General features: G+C 52.9%; 1 protein-coding gene across 1 annotated transcript; it reads right to left on the reverse strand.

The window, feature by feature from the left end:
• Window positions 1-12,794: 12,794 nt before the first annotated feature.
• Window positions 12,795-15,230, reverse strand: GBX2 (gastrulation brain homeobox 2). The gene is given in 11 exon segments (XM_056349648.1): window positions 12,795-13,658; window positions 13,660-13,797; window positions 13,799-13,845; window positions 13,848-13,899; window positions 13,901-14,109; window positions 14,521-14,563; window positions 14,566-14,688; window positions 14,690-14,743; window positions 14,745-14,795; window positions 14,797-14,946; window positions 14,948-15,230. Coding segments are annotated over 11 exon segments (1,188 nt in total). The 5' UTR covers window positions 15,194-15,230; the 3' UTR covers window positions 12,795-13,583.
• Between the last annotated feature and the right edge of the window lie 5,539 nt (window positions 15,231-20,769).

The raw sequence follows: 20,769 nt of genomic DNA on the forward strand, positions 1-20,769 counted from the left end.
CTCTCTCTCCACGTTGAGATTTTTGTGTCAGCTGTACAGTATTCTGAATAATTAAAGTTAAAAAAAAATAAAAAAAGGAAAAAAAGTTGTAAAGTACTGCAGAGAGAGGCTGCTATATTGTATAGGTCTCTTTCTAATAAAGACAAGAAAACTTGTTCGTCGCAGCTTGCTTCTTTGCTTGAGTCTTCATTGCCATGTTATTGAGATACACCTGCCCTGGCCCCACTTTCTTCTCATGTTAATGATGAGATACTGTCACTCTTTGCCAGTAATAAAGATGAAGTATTATCGAAGACCTGGGATGTCAGAAGAGCCGGTAATGGTGCAAATTGATAAATTAAAAAGCAATAAGTCAACCGGACCGTAATGGTGTATATCTAAGAGTTCTGAAAGTGCTTATGAACTGAATGACAGATCTCCCAGCAAAAATATGCGAGCTTTCATTAAAAACAGTTATTCTCCCCGAGGAAGAGAGAGTAGTAAATGTTGCACCTAGGCTTTAAGAGTCTCTGGAGGAGATCCAAGGAATTAGGCCGGTAACGGTTACATCTGTATCTGCTAAATTGGTTGAAATGATCATTTAAAATAAGAATAATAAAACATCTTTAAGGTCATGATATGGTATGGTCCAATCACTTCTTCGAAGGAAAATCATGGCTCTCTATTAGGCTTCTCTGAACAAGTCTTTTAAAGCCCCGAACAATGGGCAACTGATTGACATTTATTTACATTTTTAAAGGTCTTGGCCTGAGTACATCACGAGAAGAAATCGGGAATCCGGGTAGGCCCAAGGAGAAGGCAAAATATTGTCCTGATGCAGAAGGTGGAAGGATGGGATGGAGAGGGGAGCCAGAGGGATGGGTTTCCCCCGAGCAAACTGGCAGATAGCCACACGCCAGGAGGGTCCCTGCCAGCACCAGCATGTGTGTCCCGGCTGGGCGATACCATTAGTGGTGTCAGTGTGGTGTTAAGGTGGGTACACAGAGCACAGCAGATAAAATTTGGTAGATGTGCATTAATGGGGGAAAAGGGGAGATTATTTAAATAACGTGCCCTGAGGTGAAGAAGGAAATGTAAGATTTTAAGATCCATAAGGGCACTGTGGAGCAAGAGAGCCAATGCTACAGTTTGGCAATCTGTGCTTGTCCAGCTTTGCAAAAGACAAAGAAATCGGGGATGTTCAGAAATGAGTAGAGCTGTGAAAAGGTGGGAAAAGTAGGGAATTTCCCGAGACACAAGGAGGGGGATGTGATAGCCATAGATAAGCAGTGGAGAAGCAGCGGACTGGGGGTGTCTCTCACACTGGTCTTGCACCTAACACGGTGCATGGGCTGATGCCAAAGGACAGCATGGTCAAAACAGACGCCAAGATGGACCAGTTTTCTGATGCATCACGGGACCAGAGACCTGGCTGCAGTGTGATTTTGCTCAAGAGAAGACCTGGCCAAGACTAGAAAGGTGAGCTTGCATCTTCATGGATAGAGCAGGACTGCCCACAGTATGGGATTGGGGGGTTTTGAATTTATCTTTTACGTCTGCTTGTGCCTTGGCCTAAATCTGTTCATTCTTCAGGTTATTGCCCATCCCACCAGGTCTCCCACCTGCAGGGAGCTGTCAGTTCTGTCCTGTCTGACAGGGCTTTGTTTGGCGTTCGGAGGAGGTTTTCCATTGCCTTTTCTGCTCTTCAATTCTCCAGGTGCTCCAGGGAGGCTGTATTAGCACTGGCAGGGGCTGAAAAACTGCAGAACTGCTTGAGAATGTGTATTTTTTTTCCTTTTTGGGGGTCTACATCACTGTTTTGTCATGTAGCAGCTGTATGCCTTTGTTCTTGCAAGGTTTTCCCACCCTGATTAATCCCATCACACATCCTACCAGCACTGAAGCAGAGGAGGCGGGTGCTTTCTGTTCTCCCAGAATTTGAATTGTGAACTTCGAACATGGGGGAACTTGTTTTGGATTCCCCCTGGGTGTAAAGCTATAGGAGGGCTTTTTTTAGGAATCATCTGTCCCTCCCCTCCTAAAGGGGCAGGGGGGTTGATCTGTGATGGGCATGGCTGGCTGCTCGCTCTCTCTAACAACCCTCCTCAGGGCCTGCTTCTCCTGGAGCCAGGGGTGATGGAGCAGATTTCAGGATGCTTTTCATGCCTACATTTCTCGCCCTACCTCAAGCCCACCCCTATGTACCCCTGAAACGCTCCCAGCTGGTGGCATTCGCAGATGCCTAGACAGAAAAGAAAGCATCTTACTGCAAAGCAGCAGGGGCCAGAAAGAGATTTTGAGGGAGAACTATTGATTCCCATAATGGGAGTAGGGGGAAACGCCCCCTTTTCTTCTTTTTTCTTTTCTTTTTTTCTTTTTTTGTTTTTTTTTTAAGAAAAAAGCAATTACTGTAAGGACTGGACTGTTGCTCTGCCATAAGGCCTTGCTGTGCGTTTCCACCCTTGCCTGCAAAGGATTAACTCTGGTGGGTGCTGGGAGCACCAGGTCAAGATACCTGCTGCAGAGCCCAGAAGACACTTGCTCTGTAGGTACTGCGTGCCTTTAGCCCTTGTTCAGAATATTCCCTTGGCAGTTTTGCTGTTTCTTATTTGTTCTTTAACACACATCCAAACTGGCATCAAGGGAGCAATGGGGTGAGATGGTAGAGGACAGTACATACAGTGATCGCAAGCACTGCGATGAGAGGATGGAGTTGACCCTCCCTGGTAAACAGCTTTGTTTTCCAGGAGACAGCCAAGCTCTCCCAAATTCAGCTGTTTTCATAAGAAAAGGAAAACATTTTACGCTTCATGAATATCAGGTAAGGGTAGCCTTAAAGAGCCAGGTCAAAGATCCACCCACACGAACACTTTTTCTCCACCTGCAGTCAAAAGCCAACGCTGGAGGAGAGTGTAAAATTAGATCATTTGGAAGTTTTTCTGTGTATTTCCCCCAGTCTGTAACTGCTTAAAGTTCATGGACTTTGGAGACACCTGTTTTCAGTGAGTTTAGTAATCCTCAGAGGATTTCTCTTCCACCAGTTTGGCTGATCCCCTGAATCTCTTGAAAGCTTTGCGCATCCTCAGCATCCCGCATTAGGAGTTCTTCGGCTGAACCACAACGGTGGTGAAGAGCTACGGCCACCTTCCTCCCTCCTCCCTTTGCCCTGCCCTGGGGAGAAAGGTGGCGGTGGCAGCCCTGGGTCGGAGTGACCTTGGCCCAGCTTCTCTCCCTGGAGGCCCTTCCCAAGGGCAGCACAGGCCGGGCCCAGAGCTGCCCAGGGACTTGGTGGCAGGAGGTGGGAGTGGTGTCCAGAGATGCTGCTCAGGGGCTTGATGTGAAAAACCTGACTGTGAAAAACCCCAGCAGAAATCCAGGCTGGGGAGCAGCAAGCCTCACACAAAGCTCGTACGAGCTCAGCATCACCTGCCTTTCAGCTCATCCTTATGCCCTTTTTTCTCTATTTCTATGATGGATCGGAAGCAGGTGGTGCTTGCAGGGAGAAGCAGGCAATGTGGGTTTTCCCCAGTGAAATATTCCTATAGCATTGCAGTTCCCACCTGAGCGATGCCCAGAACATGACTTCAGAGAATCATAGAATCATTTAGATTTGAAAAGACCTTTAAGACCACCAAGTCCAACCATAAAGAGAGAGCACAGACTGCGGGAGTTACTGGGAGGGCACATTAAGGAAACGTGGTTACTCCTGGTGAAACCACTAAATGTGCAGTAGGAAAACCACAAACCCATGCCAGGACGGGGAAACCCACCAGGCAGTCATTTATCTCGCCTAACTTCCAGTAAAGCCCTTAATTGGCCAATAAATGCAGCCACAATAACCTCGCCCGACAGGCAGTGCCACTGCCAGCAATTAGCACTTATTTATTTGCATTCTGCCCCCACCAATCTCCATTCCCTGACTTCCAGATCTGTTTGTTTTTAAGCCAGGGAGACTCCTTGCATTTGCCAAAGAGAGAATGAGGAAAGCTAAAGCAGCAGAAGAAAAAAAGGTGATGCTGTGCCGTGGGGCAGGTGTGATGGAGGGATGCAGAGCTGCAAAGCCCATCTGCAGGGCTTTCCCATTCCTCAGGGGATTGACGCTGGGCTCGGAGGGAAAGTAACATGCCTGGGGTTTGCTGAAGCCTTTTAAGAAATGGCTTGGCGTTGGTGCTGCCAACACCAAGGGCTGCTCGTTGCTCAGTTAAAGAGAATCTCCTGATCATGTTTTGCAATAGGAAATAACTATTTGTTGTCACTTCAGCGCAGGAGCGAACAATTCACATCATTTTGGAGCATTAGCAGAAATCAAAGGCCAGGTATTTCCACCTAATGAAGCAAGTGCGGCCTGAAGTTGCCAGAGCTGGAGCAAGGATGAGGTAGAGAGAAAAGCAAATGCCTGATGCCCTTTGGCAGCTGCCAAGATGGGGAGGCTGCAGCTGGAGGGAGCAAGGAGGTCCCCAAATGCCAAAAACACGTTGTCCTGCAACACTGACAGTAACGGATGGGCACGTGTCTTGAAAATCTTACCTCTGCTTTGGGCCATACAGGGGATGTTGCATCTGTTTTGCAAGCAAGAAGAAACCACTGAGAGCCCTCAGCTTCTGTGCTGGGATGAAGATGTCCATCAGCATTTTAGTGCAAGTCCCCAAGTGCTGGCTGGGTGCAGGAGGGAAGAGCTGGAGTGAGGTGTCAGAGCTGCACATCGCTGCGGGAAAGGGGGAGGAAGCAGCCTGGCCCAGCCAAAAAAAAAAAAAAAAAAATACTCTCCTAGCCCTGTGTTTATCCTTCCAAATGGGCTGTCTTTGGAGGCATTCTGCATTTTCTGGGAGTTTGTGGACTGGAAAGGGATTGTGCTGCCAAGCAGCTTGGCGACTGAAGCAGAACGGGGCAATCCCCCCCGACAGCATCGGGGCAGGAGCCCAGCAAGCACTGGGGCACGGAAGGCTGCCGGGAATCATCCCAGACAGATGAGCATCTCCAATGGCTGCTGAAGAAAGCAGATTTCAGTACCACCTTCCTTCCCACCCCCAGCATGCTCCCCTCCTCCTTCTCCCCACCAGAGATGCAGCATCAACAGCTCCCGCTCTGCAGATCCAACTGGTAATGGCCGGGCTGATTGACTGCAGATTTCCCTGTAACTGAGCTTAATTAGCAAGCTAATCAGGTCTGGAGATGGTTCCAATTTATTTATTGGCTGATGGCTGCCACTAATCGGCCTGGCCAGTTAATGCTGACAGTGCTGAGGTTTGTGCCAGGTGAACAAATATATCAGGATTTCACTCTTTCCAGCACTCGGAGCTGGCAAAATGTGCCTGGTGAGTGCCTGAGCTCAGATGCGGGCAGGGTGGTACCCACAGCATCCCCTCCCTGTGGGGTGAGGGAGGGTCTGAGCGCTGTGCCCAGCTCGGACCAGCTCTGGCTCACCAGGAGGAGGATGCTTGCAGGCAAGGATAGAAAGGGGCATGTTCTGCCCTTTGCCGGCAGTGTAACAGAGCTCAAACACCCAAAATAGTCCTTGTGGCAGGGACAAGGCGTCTAAAGGCAGTGTCGTCCGTGGGTCACCTCTTTTGAAGGTGACCCAGAGCAAGCCTCTTACAACTTGCGCTTCTTAGTTCCTTCCAGCTGCACAAAGGCAATATAGAAGAGAATTTTATTTTGCTTTTTTTTAAAAAAAAAAAGGGGGGGGGGGGGGATTTTTTCTGGAATGTTCTTTTCTCCTGGAATTATCAGGGAAGTGGCATTAGTGTTTTGCTGGAGCATCTCTGGGCTGATGTGGAGTGTTTCTGGAACAGAGGCAAAGAGAAAGGGGAGCTCTGGTGCTGTGGCAGAGCCTGCTTCCCTCCCAAGTATTGGGGAGCCAGGGAAACAGGACCTAATAATTAATGCATGGTGAAAGTGTCCCTTCCCTTGGCTGCTGTACCACCAGCAGTCCCACCCGTCTCTGGATGTGGGACGGGGACATGCGTGTGGAATGGCACCAACCAAAGAAAGGAAGCAAATGGAATTTCCACACCTTCATTCCCTGCTGCAGAGAGGAACCAAAGGGAAGGGAGGCAGAATGAAATGAGAGACATGGCAAAACAGCTGGAGAAGGCACTTGCTATGGCAAAAACCTGTTCTTAGCCAAAGCATCTCTTCCCTGGCTGCACCCAGCCTGAAGCTGAAGACCCCAGGGGCTGGAGAGGCCCCTCATGCCTTGATAGTTTGCTCTGATCATGAACAGTCCTCCATATTTTCAGCAAAATGAAGGAAAAAGAAGCCTTGCTTCTAGTTTGAGTCTGTCTGGCTTGAGCTACCAGCATCGATCCTCATGCTGCCGTCCTCCTGTTGATACAAGAGCCCTTTAGTGCCAGTATTTTCTCCCCATGAAGGCACTTACGGACAGTAGTTGAATCATTTCTCAGTCTCCTCTCTCTGATAAGCCAGGAGGTGGGTGAGTGTCAGAGCACTGGGCATTCTGAGGGGCTGCAGCTCCCCTCTGGACTCTGGCACCCTGGTGACGAGGGGTGACAATCCCTGTGTGGGATCTCCCAGATGCTGACAACCAGCAGGGCCAGATAGAGCATCCCTCTTGGGGGGCTGCGGGGCATCCCACCCTGGGGTTTTCAGATGATGGAGCCGGTCCAAGCCAGGCAGGGAGATGGGGAATCGTCAGCTGGATGAAGCAAGGAAGCTCCAATGCAGGCGATGCTCGCGGCACGGGGGGAGCGGAGGCAGGCAGGCGGGTTTCATGGTTGTGGCTCTGAAATCTCTTGCTGGAGAGGGTTATTAGAGGGAGTAATTGGGATCACCTTACTTTACAAATGTTACTTTGCAGAATGAGGCAGGAAGACAGATCGATCTCAACTATTATTCATTAAGGAAAGTCCTTTATAAATCCCAAATTAACAATTTCTCTTAGAGAGAGACTTCCTATTACCCTTCTTTTGCGGGAACTTATTGCCGCTTTGGAAATGGGGAAATATGAAAATAATTGGGGAGGGGGAGAAATAGCAGTCGTGGGCTTAGGAGCCAAGCATCTGTTTAAAAAAAAATACAGATGTGTGTCTTAAAAATGACCATTACCCTAATTCAGAAAGGCAATGTTTTTGATAGATGCTATTAGACCATGGCCATAATGATGTTCATGAAAGCCCGAGTGGCTTCTTAGCAATGAACAGGCTATTTGTAAATGTTCAGCGCTCAGTGGCCTATCTACAAGTGGCAATGGTTTGCAGAAGGTCTCTGCTATCATCCATCCTCTCCATGCAAAGAGATGAATGTTGGTTGCGGGTGGGCAGAAAGGTGCCATTACTGGTGCCAGTTGGGCTGGGTACCTCTTTGCACTGGTCCTCACCATTGGGGTTGCACAGTGTTTTAATTATTTGGGGTATGTTGCTGCGTGCTAGGGGTCTGTCTTGTTTTGGGGGGGGGGGGGGGGGTTTGGGGGGCAGAGACAATTTCAACCCTAATCCTCTTGATATTTTGGTTGACAAACAATAAGCAAAAGTTGTTGGTTTTTTGTTTTCAAGCAGTCGAGAAAAAAAAACTGATTATGGCTACTTAAAAACTCTTAGGTGCCTTCCAGCTTTGATGCAGGGCTTTGAAATTTGGCAGGAGAGTGACCTGGTAATTTTAATGTAGGGGGTTGTGGGGGAGGTGGGTGGGAGCTGTGTATTTCACAGGGTATATTACCCCTGGTTGCCAAATTTGGAGTGATGGACATACCCTGAAGATGCTTCAGGGATGTGCACAAGAGGGTTTTGGGTGAAGAGGTGTGTTGCCCTTGCCCAAAGAAGTGGGCTGGTTCTCTCTGAGTCAACATTGCCAGCAAAAAACAAAGCAATTACTTAATTTGTATAACCATGCCCGTGGCTTCTTTTGGCTGTTGTGGGAATACCAGCGAGGGAGGCAGACGTCTCTCAAGAGGGTTTGGGGGCCATACCCACGTTTTCCCACATCATTTCTGAGTTTGGATGCTTCTGCAGCAAGAACAGACATCTTAAACAGGACCCCAAGTGGAAAGAAAACAGCAAAGATTTCTATTTAGACTCGGGCAGATGCAGTTTTTGTTACCCCAGATAGTCCCAGGATACATTACCTTTAAAAAAAAAAAAAAAAATGAGTCACTGGTAATGCCCCTTTTAGAGAGGCCATTTCTGGGGTCTTGGTACCCCTTAGAGTAGGTTGGGGATGTGAAGAGGGAAAAGCTCCAGGCACTTGGCAAGACATATTCACCCTATGAGCTCCAGCTCCTCGCTGTTGATAACACGCTCCTAGAAAATTATAAATGGGAGTCCCCAGTTTGTCTTTTGCTCTGTTAATTAATAGGATTTGAGCGTTTAAACTTCTCCCCCAGAGTCGGCGATAGGCCCTTTGCCACTAATTCAGGCCCCTTGCCACTAATTCAGTCATCCTGGCAGGTCAGCATAAACACCCCATATTTTACTGCCATTTTTAGATTATTCCCCTGCCTTGTAATTATTTTCCCGGGGGACGGCAGGGGATTAATTCCAGGCGCCCGTTCCTCCCCAGATGGTGGCATGCCCTAGCACCGTGGCGATGCAGAGCATCCCCTGGCAGCAGATAATGCTGACGATTCGAGGTCCGTTTACCTGCTGACGAAGAAAAACGTCGTTAAACCAGGTCTGCGCTCCTCTTCCTCTGCTCCTTTTAAAAATAAAGGGAGGAAAGACTCGCTGCGGGGTCAGCCCTGCCTGCACCAGTGACGCGGTTCTCTGGGTGCAGGGGAGTACCAGGCACTGGCGGGGAGATGCTCAGGTGGCTGCAGCGGGGGCCCAGCCCGGCGGGTACCAGAGGGGCTCGCAGGGCAGCCCTCGTTCAGCCTTCAGTCTGGCATGCTCAGCATCGCAGTGAGGGGCTGAGGCTGTTTATTCCTGGGGGTTTTCTCCACATCGGGTTGCTTGTAGAAGGAGGACCAGGAGCCTACGTGCCCCACAGCAGGCAGCTTCAGGGCTGCCCTTACCAAAGGGAGTGAGGATCATTTCGCTTATAGCTAAAAAACCCCTTTCCATATGATTTATCTGTATGACTTAATCTCCTGCTGGGGCTGGGAGTCAGGGCACCTGCAAGACCAAGAAAACACCATGTTTTTCTTTGTGGGATGAGATGCTGGGAGCTAAAGCAGAGCTTTAAAATCCACGTGGCTCAAAAAAAAAAAAACCAAAAAAAAAAACAACCACCAAACCAAAACACCAAACTAAAAAAAACCCCATAGCTTCTATCCATCCTTTCTCCATCAGGCCTGCTTGGAACAGCGGCCTTTCGCTTCTCTTCACAGGCTGAGCCCCAGGGAAAGTTGGGCGAGTAAGTTTGCAGAGCCGGAGGGAGGGCGGCACAGATCGATTGGCGAGTTTAATAGGATCAGGTCAGTGTAATCCTGTTTTAGCCATTGTAATTCAGGCAGCCAAGGAGACCTCAAACTATAGGGGAAGGGGCTTTTAAAACCTCAGCGGTCCTGCCACAAAGCCAGAGGCTGGGGCCGGGACAAAAGCGGGAGAGAGGATGAAGTGGCTTGAAATAAATAGATTAAGGCTCTCTATGGGCCAGGCGTAACGGGAGGGAGAAAAGAGCAAGCAAGGGGCGGGCGAGCATCCCGCAGCGGCTGGGAGGGGGACGGGAAGGGACCTCGCACCCACGAGGGATGCAGGGTGGCTTGGTAGAGCATCCCCTCCCGTCGTGGGGCAGCCAGTTCGGGCACAGGGTGGGTTTCTGCCTGGATTAGGGGGGGGATTTCTCACACACACACACCACGTATGTTTCTGAAGGGTTGGGATAGGCAATCAATTTTTATGATGCAATTTATAATTCATACAGGTTGTCTTCGTACATATGGTGTTGCTTTTGTGTGTCAGGGTGCCGGGTGCTTTATGACGGTGACGGCGGGAATTTGCATTGGCGGCCGCTTATCGGCCTCATCGCTCTCTTCCTTGTGGATGAAGATTGATACAGCCCTGTGGAAGCGCACAGAGGGGGCCCGATCCTGTAGGACAGCGAGCCCGGAGGGGTGGGTGTCTTCTGCAGGGAGTAACTTGCACCCATTGGGGAATGGGGAGGGATGCTCAGTCCTTGCAGGGCTTATTCCCAGCAAGGGTATGGACCCCCTCGCCCACCCCTCCAGATATTGGGGTCAGCCCCACTCTGGTGGATGCTCGGCAGGGAAGCCCTGCCATCAGGGGGGATAACCCCAGCAGAGGGCTGAGAGGGGGTCCGGCACCCCCTGCCCAGGCACAAAGGGGTCCTTGTCGGCAGGGTAGCCACAACCCGGGGGCAGGAGGGGCACAAAGCTGAGCCTGCCTAGTCCCAGCTGAAATAATTAAACCAATTAAGTCAATACAAACAGAAACAAGGCGGAAGGCAGAGCTGCCCCTTCCGAGGAAGTGGGGGTCGCAGCTGGATTCGTCCCCATCCCCCCCCCGGCCCTGGCATGCGCTGAGTTTGTCTGGCCTCTGCGGCAGCCCTGGCATGCGGTGAGTTTGCCGGGTTGCTGCGGTGAGGGGGTGAGGGGGGGGCGGATTTAAAAGCAGTTGATGTCTTATTTAAGAGCGAGGCAGCATGCTCCTCGCCCCGCCGGAGAGGGGTCGCCTCCTCCGGCCGCTGCATCCCAGTGCTGCTGAACAGCGGTGGCTTCAAAATGTGTGTGTATATTTATAAATCAATGAAAAAAGGGGGTTTCCTAAGGCAGGCTGGAGGTGAAGCAGAGAGGAGAGGGCAGCTTTCCTTCCCCTACGACTTCAGGCTGCTGCGAAGCGGGCCGGCATTTCTGCTGCGCTCCCCGAGCAGCGCAATTATTTGATCTGCAGATGTAAGAGGAATTTATTGTAACAACAAATATAGTGATGTCAAAACCCAACCTTGGATTAAAGCCGGCAGCCAAAGGGGAAGTGTATTAATTTCAAACAGCATCAGAGGCCAGTGCCTATTAGGACGAGCTATTCTTCAGACCCCCCCATCAGAATTAATCATTGGGAGTTAATTTGAAGCTCAGACAAGTTGCTGTTAATTTAGTGCAGGGAGGACGGGATGGAATAAAAAGCTGAGGTGCTGGCCGGGCCTCCTGGGTCTCATTAATCAGCGAGCTGAGACGGCCTGGCTTGATTACAATTTGCAAAAAAATTCATTAGAGCCTGGGCGATTGACAATTTTTCTCTCTGCCTGTGATCTGACTCATTAGGCAGCCAAATGAAAGCCATGATGATGGTGATGATGACAGCTATCAACCCCCTCGCTTGTTTATCTCCTTCTCTTCCGGCCCCCGGCCCGGGGCGCCCCCCTCCAGCCCCAAAGCCCCACTCCTGCTAATGGGGGGGCGATGGGGGACCCCAACCCACGGAGCAAAGAACTTTCCTGCGCCTGGGGCAGATGCTGGCTTGTAGAAGGGAGGCTGCCCTGGTGGGGGGGACGGGGGACTGGGGGACACGGGTGAGGAGCAGCTGCTCCTCCCTAAAATACACCCCCCACCCCCCGTGGAGGGGTACAGCCAGGCTGCTGCTCGCCCGAGCCGGCTCCTGATTGCGGCGCTTCCCGAGCAGCAGCCCCTTTGCACCAAAAGCAGATCAAAAAAAATTAAAGTATTAAAAAAAAAAAAAAAAAAAAAAAAGCGCTCCGAACGCTCCGAAGAGAACCAGTGCTGGGAAGCCCGGGGGAGGCGTGGGGGGACGGGACCTCCCCACGCGTGCCCCGGTTCCCCGCTCCCCTCGCCCCGCGTAGAAACGAAACCAAAAAGTAGTATTCTTTTAAAATAATAATAATATTTTTTGGAATGAGGCAAAGGAGCAGGCAGTGGCGGCGGCTGCCAAACAAGCTGGATTTTCCCGTGGGTTGCCACCAGCCCCCGCGCGTCCGCGGCTGCCCATGGGGCAGGCAGGGGCCCGGGGCCGGGGGGCTTCGGTGGGCGACGGGTGGGCGAGGGGAGCCAGGACACCCCGCTCCACCCTACCCCCACCCCCCGAAGCCGCCGCCGGCCCCCTCCGAGCCCCGCGCCACGAAATAATAATAAATAAATAAATAAATACATGATGAAGTGCAAGGGCTATAAATGATGTGACCACCGCCAAGCCTTGATTTACTCGCCGGAGTCTGCCCCGGCAGCCTCGCCGTTACCTCGGGAGCGAGTCGCTCCCTTGAATGCCCCCCTAGTTTAATTTTAGTAGCCCCCCCCCCCCCCTTCCCCCCTGGCACCCCCGTTTTCCTCGGGCAATAATGAACGCTTTCCAATTCCTAACGGCCGCTGCCGCCAACGATACGGTGTCACCGGCGCGGATGCAGCCGGGATGTGTAAAATGGGAGAAAAAACCGTGATGAAAAGGATGAAAAAGATGCGGGGGGGGGAGTGTTGAGGGGGGGGCGGTAGGAACGCGGGACCCTCCGGCCCCGACTCCCCCCTCGGCTCGCTGCGCCTCAGCCCCCGTGCCCTGGCTGCGCCCCCAAAACCAGGGGGCTCGGACCCGCCGGCTTGCCGGGGGGGAATGTGGGGGTGCTCCTGCCCCCCCCCCCCCCTCCCGGTCGAAGGCATCCACATTTACTCGCACGAAAAACCTTTTCCCAGCTTTCCCACACACCCTCTCCTCCCCAAAAAAGGGAAACTTTTGCCCGTCTCCCCCCCTCCCCGACAATAAACGTGGCTTCGCAAAAAAAAAAAAAAAAAACAACAGGCGAGAGCAGCATCGCTCCGCTCCGGCAGCGCAGGAGGGGAAAAGAAAAATCAGCTCAACGCCAAATTCTGGACAGAACAGCCGGGGGATGGAAGGGTTTTTTTTTTTTTTTCTTTTTTTTCTTTCTTTGTCGGTTTTTATTCACAAGACTTAGTTTGCTTTTAAATTTCATAACTTATAAGGAAATAAGCTACATTGAAATAAATTAAACACAATAGAGAAGATCGTGCTTTCCCCCCCCCCCTTTTCTCTCTCTCTTTTAAACATGGCTTGATAGAATAGGCAAACCAAATCGACAGAAAGCCAGGCAAAAAATATATTTAAAAAATCGTCCCCCAGCGCCTGCCACTCAGCCATCGGTAATAAAACCAAACAATAAAAAAGGCATGAAATGAAACTCTTAGTTTTCTTTCGTTTTTGTTCTCTCGTCTTTTTTTACCTTTCGCCCCCGATAAGAAACAAAACCCAAAAGATGGCTAAAGGCGCGCTGCGGGGTCGGCGGGGGGGGGGGGTCCCTGCGGTGCGGGGGGGGACACGGGCAAAGCGCTGCTGGGTCCGGTGCCGACACCATACCGCATCCGTGGGCCCCGTCGCGGCCGAGGAGCACGGGTATGTACAAAGCGGGGCAGCGTAATAATAAATATCTGTGTCTCTTCCAGGGTTTGGTATTCCTGCTCCGAACCACAACAGTTCCCAAGCCTCCTTCCTTCGCAGGCTCTCGCTTGACTCGGTAAGCGGGAAGTTTCGCTTTAAAGTTCGCTCGTGGCGGGGATTTGCCGTGTGCTCGCGTGGGATTTTCTTCTCGTTGGCTGCTGTTTGCTTTAGGGGGGTTTTGCTTTTTCTTTTTTTCCTTTTTTTTTTTTTTATTTTTCTTTCTCGGGTGGGTTGCTTTTAAACCCCGATTTGGAAAGTTTTCCCTCAAAAACTTGTGGCTCTGAGCGTAGGGAGAGATCAGGGTCGGGCTTGCTCCAGCTGCTGATGCTGACTCCTGATCGCGAACCTGCTGACGTGCACCGGGATGGGTACCCACGATCTTAGGGTTTCGGGAGGGCTCCCCTGTCTTGGAGTTGGCATTGCCCGCCTTGACCCGTTTCCATTTAGCCCGTCTGTTCTGGAACCAGATTTTCACCTGCACTTCACTGAGTTTGAGGGCGTGAGCGATCTGGGGACCTCTCCGTCAGGGACAGGTACTTTTTGCAGTGAAACTCCTTTCCAGCTCCAGCAGCTGCTCGCTGGTGAAGGCTGTTCGCCTCCGCCGGTTTTTGCCCCGTGGATGTGGTGTTGGTGGAACTGGGGGGGTTTTGGGGGTTTTCCTCCAGCGCGTTGCCAGAGTCCTCTTCCTTGTGAGCCGCCTGGCCGGGGATATTGTCGTCCGAGCTATAGTCTAGATCGCTGTCCATGGAGAAACTTTCCTCCTTGCCTTTCGCGTCCTCTTCTGCTTTGGGGTCCTCCTTCCCCTGGCCCCGGAGAGCCCCGGCTGGAAGCGAAGCAGAGGCCTTTCGTTAGCACTTGGTACCCTCCATCCCCCAGCCACCGCGTCCCCCGGCCTGCAGCTCCATCACCCGAAAATTGTCGGTTTTGGGGGTGAGCTTGGTTTCCCCCCCCTTTTTTTTTTTTTTTGTTTTGTTCTGTTTCGCGTGGCTTTCCGTTGGCTATATTTTATTCTTTTTTTTTTTCAAGCGGCAGGGTCTCGAAAACTCCCTTCTCCTCCTCCCCGGCCTTGCGGCCACCGGACTCCCGGGGTCAGCCCTGCCTCCTCCCGGGGGTCCCCCGTCCCCGGGGCCGCCCCCTCCCCCCGACCCCCTCCCAGCCCCGCCCCGCCGGGGGCGATGCGCGCAGCGGGCAGCGGGTCCCCGCTCCCCCCCCGCCGGCGCCGGCGCTCACTCACCGAGGGAGGCCTGGACGGCGTCGGCGGCGGGGAAGGGCAGGAGGGGCTCCATCCTCTCCCCAGAAAGGCTTTGCCATCGTCGCCGCCGCCGTCCGGGGGTATCCCCTCGGCTTTATCGAAGTTACCCGGGGGTGCGAACTTCCTGGCGGCCTCCTGGTGCTGGGGGGAGGGCGGGGAAGGTGCCGGGCAGCGTGGCCATGAGGGTGGAGGTGAGGGCCATGCCCCTGAGCCAGGCTGGAGCAGAAACCCGTGGGCAGGCTGGGGAGCTGGTGGTGGGTGGGGGTGCGCGGGGGGCAGCGCCGGTTGCAGGGCGCCCTGCGGTAGCGCCGGGGGCGGCGGGGGGGGGCGGCGGTAGCACCACGGGTCGGTAGGCATGAACATGGGGTAGCCGGTGTAGACGAAGTGGCCGGGGGCGGGCGGCGGGGGGGCTGCCGATGAGCGAGTCGATGCTGAAGGCCGTGCTGCTTCCCAGCGGGCGCTGCATCATCATCAGCGAGGGCTGGAAAGCCGCGCTCATGCCGGAGCGGCGGCGGGAGCGACCACCTTCCTCCTCCTCCTCCTCCTCCTCCTCCTCCTCCTCTTCCTCCTCCTCCTCAGAGCCGCGCAGCGCCCACGCGTGGGGCAGAGCCGGGGCGGAGCGGGGGCCGCGGCCCGCCGCCGCCGCCGCGCACATCGGGGCTGGCCCCCCGCCCGCCGCGTGCGCCCCCCGCGGAGCCGCCCGCCCGCCGCCCGCCGCGACCGCTCTGCCCGCCCGCGCTCCCCCCGCGCCCATTCACATTTTGCCCGGCTGGGAACCCGGCCCGCCCCACGTGGCCGCCGCCGCCGCCTGCCATTGGCGGGAGGGGGGGCGGGGAGGGGCCGGGCGGTTTGGCCACGCCTCCAGCACCTCCTCCGCCCCCTCCTCCCCACCCACCGCCTGCTGGCCGCCGGACGGGGCGGCCCGCGCGGGAGCGCGCCCTGCCCCGCGGGCCCGCGCCTGGGACGCTCCGCCGGGGACTGGCGGCCCGCGGTGCCGTCGGGGGCCTCCGCGGGGTGCCCCCGCTCCCCCAGGGCGTGTGACATTCCCCATCAGACACACCAATTTGGTGCCTCCAAAGCACTGAGCCCCCCCTTTTTTAAAAAAAAAAACACACCATTTTATTCATGCTTTTCTCTCCCTCTCTCTCCCCCCCCCCCCCCCTTTTTTTTTTTTTTTTTTGAAAGCCCCCAAATAGGCTCCATGTGGTTCTGGGTAAAGTCAGCCCCTGGCTTGGCTTTGAAATTGCTTCTGCAATTATGTAAAAGAGCCATTCAGCAAACACGGCAGAATTAAAAGCGATGGAGGGGCTGCTCCCTTTTCTCCGGCGAGCCTCTCATGTTGGCCGCTCAAAGCCTTTTCCACACACGACGTCTTTGGCGAGGACAAAAGCTGGAACAAAAAAAAAAAAAAAAAAAAAAGGAAAAAGAAAAAAAAAAAAAGAAAAAGCCCCCAAACTTGTAAATTGAACGTCAAGGGAACTTTACACAATTTCAAAGGCATAAATAATGATAAAGGGACCAGGCGAAGAGGCAAACCCAGGCAATTAATGGAGGTTCCCAAGCAAAGATCAAGTGGTTTAGAAAATAAAATTAAATGAAAAAAAAAAAAGGGGGGGGGAGAAAAAAAAAAAGGAGGGGAGTTGGCTGGGGGTGGGATCCCTCCTGCCTTTGGGAAGTTGAAGCCTTCCCGGGACAATGGTGCCGGCTGTGCCTCTGAGCTTGGTTTTCGGGGGCTTTTGGGCATAAAACCTGACTCAAAGTGGCTTCTGGATGGGGGGAGGGTACCCCCAAACCAAAGGTCAGTGGGAGACCTCACTCCTGCCAGGCCTGCCCTCTTGGGGAGCTCTTAATGACCCACCGCTTGTTCCTAGCTAATTGATGCTCATGTTTTCCAGGGGAGGATGACAGATGTCAGGCCCGGGGGGGCTGCACACCCCAGGAGGAAGGTGACCCCCTGTGGCAAGTGGGCCAGTGGGTGCCAAGGATGGGGACAGCCACGCTCTGTCCCCCAAATCCTACCCCTCTTGGCTGGCCACCCTCCAGGCCCCCAAAAACCCAGAGGACATGTAAGGGTGAGGCAAGGGGTGAGGGTGGTCCCTACAACATCGGCATAGCTGCACATCCCAAGGGACCCCCCACCCTCAGAGCAGTGCAGGCTTTTACCCCTTCAAAAATGTGCCCGTTGGTGTCCCCTGGCGGGGGGATGTCACAAACTCCTACCCAGCCGTCAGCAAGTGGCATTTTCAGCACCACCACCCCCCCCCCACCAAAAAAAAAAAAAATCCACTTGCTGCTAATTCCCACCAGCAAAGCTTGGCAGCTTTCCCAAACGGGGGCTGGGGGCTGCCCCCCGCCCCATGCCCGGATATCTGGGTCAGTTTATCCCTCCACATTTCCAGCTAACATCTGAAACCGTTCTTTTCTGGGCAGAAATGATTAGGGGGGGTTATTGCTTTTGGGCCTTGGTGCAGTTTTGCTGGCTGGTTCTGCACCTGGCTCCCCATCCCTGACTTGATGCAGCTTTTTGGGTACCGAGCCCGGTTGTTCACCCAAGGCATGAATTTTGGGGTCCTCACTCCCCAGTGCTGCGTTTCTGCTGGAGAAACAATTCTTCCTGGCTATGCAGCAAATGGGACGGGGTGGATGGCCATCGAAGCAGCTGCTGCTGGTGGGGCAGGGGGCGTATGTGTGTAGACACACACTTTTGGGGCCCACCTCTGACTTCAAGGGACTGGGAAAAGTTTACTTATACAGCTCATTTCCATATGTCCCAGCTCCTCTTGCAGAGGCCACCATATGTGTGGTAGTGTGGCGCTTGGGATTTTTCCCAGCATCAGTGCCGGCAAGGTTTTGATCTCCCCTGTGGATGCTTCGTAGTTGTATGCGTGGTTGTTCCTCTCCAATTTTTTCCCCTTTCCCCCCTCCCTGTGATCCATCAGGCATCATCCAATTGCAACCCCTCCGCTGCCTCCTGCTCCTTCCCACTGTGGTGGATGGAGCCGAGCTCAACCCTCCAGCCCCCCAAATCAGCAGCATCCCCGCTCCTTCCAAAACCAACCAGAGCAGGCTGGAAATCGTTGCGGAAAAGCAAAGCTTTCGTTTAAATAGAAAAGCGCGGGAGGAAAAAAAAAACCAACATCTCTTTTCAGGAAACCGCATTAGATTGTGGAAAGGGGAGATAATTAGGCATGGTAATCTGGCAGGGCATGGAAATGTGTACCAACACCCAGCTCCTGCAGCTGTTTTTATTGTCAGCCCTCTTCAAAATTTGCCCACAAACAAGTGCCTTTGCAAGACGGGAGTATTATTTCAGACGAGAATAGGCTTTTTGTTAGGCACATAATTAGCTGATTTTTCTCCCGGAGAAAAACGTCGGCAATCTCTGATTGTTGGAGAAGCAACCGGAGCGTGATTGTGCCTGGGAAGTGTAACAGGCGGGAGGGAGGCAAGGGGCAAGCAGGGCGGGCAGGGGAGCCTGGCCAGCCGTCCCCGCACCCCACGGAGGGACCCCCACTGCCACGGGGACACTGCAAGAGCCTTTCCTAGGGGGTCTAAACGTGAGTAGATGGTAGAAATCAGTACTTTGGAGGGTCACACTTGGTTGGGGTGGAGGGGGAGACCCTTTTCCACCTGGGCAGCATGGCTGGGCCATAGGGTGGGTGCAGACCTGGTCCCGCATGGCCCCAGTGTGCACTGTGGTGCAATGTGGCACCAAAATGCACCTCAGGGAGGGTCCCATGTTAGCCAGAACAGGGATTGCTGAAGAGCAGGTGGCTTCTGACAGGTTTTGTCCTCGAAAACCTTGAAAAACCCAAAAACCCTAGAAAGCCAGGAAAGGAGCATCAGGTATGTGGAGACATCTTTGAGCTGGGCAGATTGTGAGGGGTGTCTGTGACTCTGGCGGGGCTCTCGGTTGGGTGGAGAGAGTGTGTGCTCAATAAACCGTGGGCTTTTCCCCCGCATCAGGGTAGGGAGGAGGAACAGCATTTTGGAGTGAGGAAGTGAAAGGAGGGAATCATGAAGGAAGAGGAAAACCAAGAGGTGCTTGAACCCTTGTCAGTGCAAGTCCGTAGGGTGGCAGAGGTCAGAGCATCCTTCCACCCAGGCTGGCAGCTTGACCCACCACATGCCTGTGGGGCTGGGGGCTGGTTCTGGCCCTTTGGGCACCTCCAGCCTGTGTGTAGGGAGCTGTGCTGTGGGTTTCCATGGGGCACACGGGCTCGTGTCCATCCTCCTACCAGGCATCAAGGGGGCTATGCTGGTGAGGTGCATTATTTGGAGCGGGATGCGTGCTGCTGCCGGTCCCTGAGGCTGCTGGGCCATCGAGGGGGGCTAGGGGGGGCAGCTTTGTTTTGCGGTGGATGGTGAAACCAATGACTTTATCAAAAGCAAAACTCAGATTTACAGAAACCCTAGTGAGCTAATTCTTGCAAGACCCTTTGCATTCTTTGGGGGAATTTTAGTTGCATGGGAAACGTCACCAAAAGCATCTCACCCTACTGTGCTTTGAAAGCCATATTTTCTAGGGATGGGGGTAGGCAAGAGGGGAGACCATGAGCAAAACTACCCCCAAAAATCAGTGTGCACTTAGTGATGTAGGGTTTCGGTGAGAGCGCTGAATGCCAAAATAAGGGATGCAGCCGGGGCTCTCCATCCAGTACCCCAGTCCCCCCGGCTTGGCCGGGGAGGCAGTTTCCTGGGTGGCAGTGGGTTTATTTCAGTGTTTTTGGGCTGCAGGAGCTGGGAGTAAGAGGGGCAGGGGGGAGAGCAGGATTTGGCCCTCGGCGAGGGCGCGCCGGCAGTGCGGGAGGGGGGCGCCCCGCTGCCCCACGCGTGTCCGCAGGCGCCGCTGCGGCCCCGGGACCTCCCTCCCGCCTCCCCCTCCGGTTCCCGGGGGGGGGGGGGGAGGGCGGGGGAAATCAACCCAAACCCCCTCGTTCATAGCTTAATCCCATTAACTCCTTCGCGTGTTCCCGTTTGAACTCATTTCAGGCTGGGAGCTTGGCCCCGCGGGGAGCGGGGGCTGCCACCCCCCCGCGACCATCCCCGCCGCCTCGGGGCGGCCGCGGCTTCGGAGTGGGGGGGTGTCCTCTACTCCCAACTTCCACCCCATGCACAGGAGATGTGGTCCTTTTTGGGGCGTTGTGTTTGGTTTTTTTTTTTTTTTTTTTTTTTTTTTCCCCTGCATGGGTTTTTTTCCCTGTTTGGTTTTTTGTTTGTTTGTTTGGGTTTTTTGGTTTTTTTTTTTGTGGGTGTATTTTTTGGTTCTGGTTTTGGTTTGTGTTTTTTTTTTTTTTAAACAAACTTGAAGGCGCTCGGGATTTTCGGGTTAGCAAAAAGGAGGGTAAAAGGGTAAAAAGAACGCCGTGCAGGTTTAGGAAGAAAAAAAAAAAAAAAAAAGAAAGAAAGAAATTTGGCTTCGGTAATCCCTGTTCATATCCCCAAATTCGTTCGGATGAGGGGAAATAGGCTTTTTAATTTTTTTCTTTTCTTTAAATTGATATGTATTTAAATAACCAGAGTCCAAATATTTTAAGAGCGCTAAAGGAGCCCTTAATAAAGCGCATCGGTACGGCGAGATTATCTCTAGCGGTGGAAAAGCACACACACCCTCATTCCCGGCTTTTCGTGGAATATAGTTGAGAAATCCGCCAGTTTAAAAATCCCGAATAAAAGTCTAAAATATTCCCAGGTCAGAGGGGCACCGTCTCATTAAAACCAGCGCGGTCCTGAAACTGCACTGCAGACATTAAAGTGCAGTATTTTTCAATTAGAGCTGACGAATTCAATCAAAATTCCATAGATTAGGATGAAATGAGGCATGGGTCATTTACAGGGGAATTTAATTGCAGAGCCATTAGACAAATAGTATATTTGCCATTCTCACATTATCCATCATTTTAGACATCAATAGAAGGAACAGCATCTTTACTAATACAGCAGCACTTCCCAATCTCTGCCTGTAAACACTCCCTTTCCCCATAGCTCCTGATTATATCTGATTTCATTTAAAGCCATGGGGGATTATAAATGTTCCTGCAATCAGGTTCATTAGGACTTCAAAAATCTCATTTCTGATTTGTATTGCTTTGCGGATCACCCGCCTCAGCGCAGCCTGCGCGGTGCCTCTCTTCGCTTAAAAAAAAAAAAAAAAAAAAAAAAAAAATCAAATGCTATTTCATTACCGGGGCCACTTCGGCTTGATTATCACCCTGATGAGCCCCTTTTCAG

The sequence above is a fragment of the Falco biarmicus genome, chromosome 8, assembly GCF_023638135.1.
Source record: "Falco biarmicus isolate bFalBia1 chromosome 8, bFalBia1.pri, whole genome shotgun sequence".
NCBI lineage: Eukaryota > Metazoa > Chordata > Aves > Falconiformes > Falconidae > Falco > Falco biarmicus.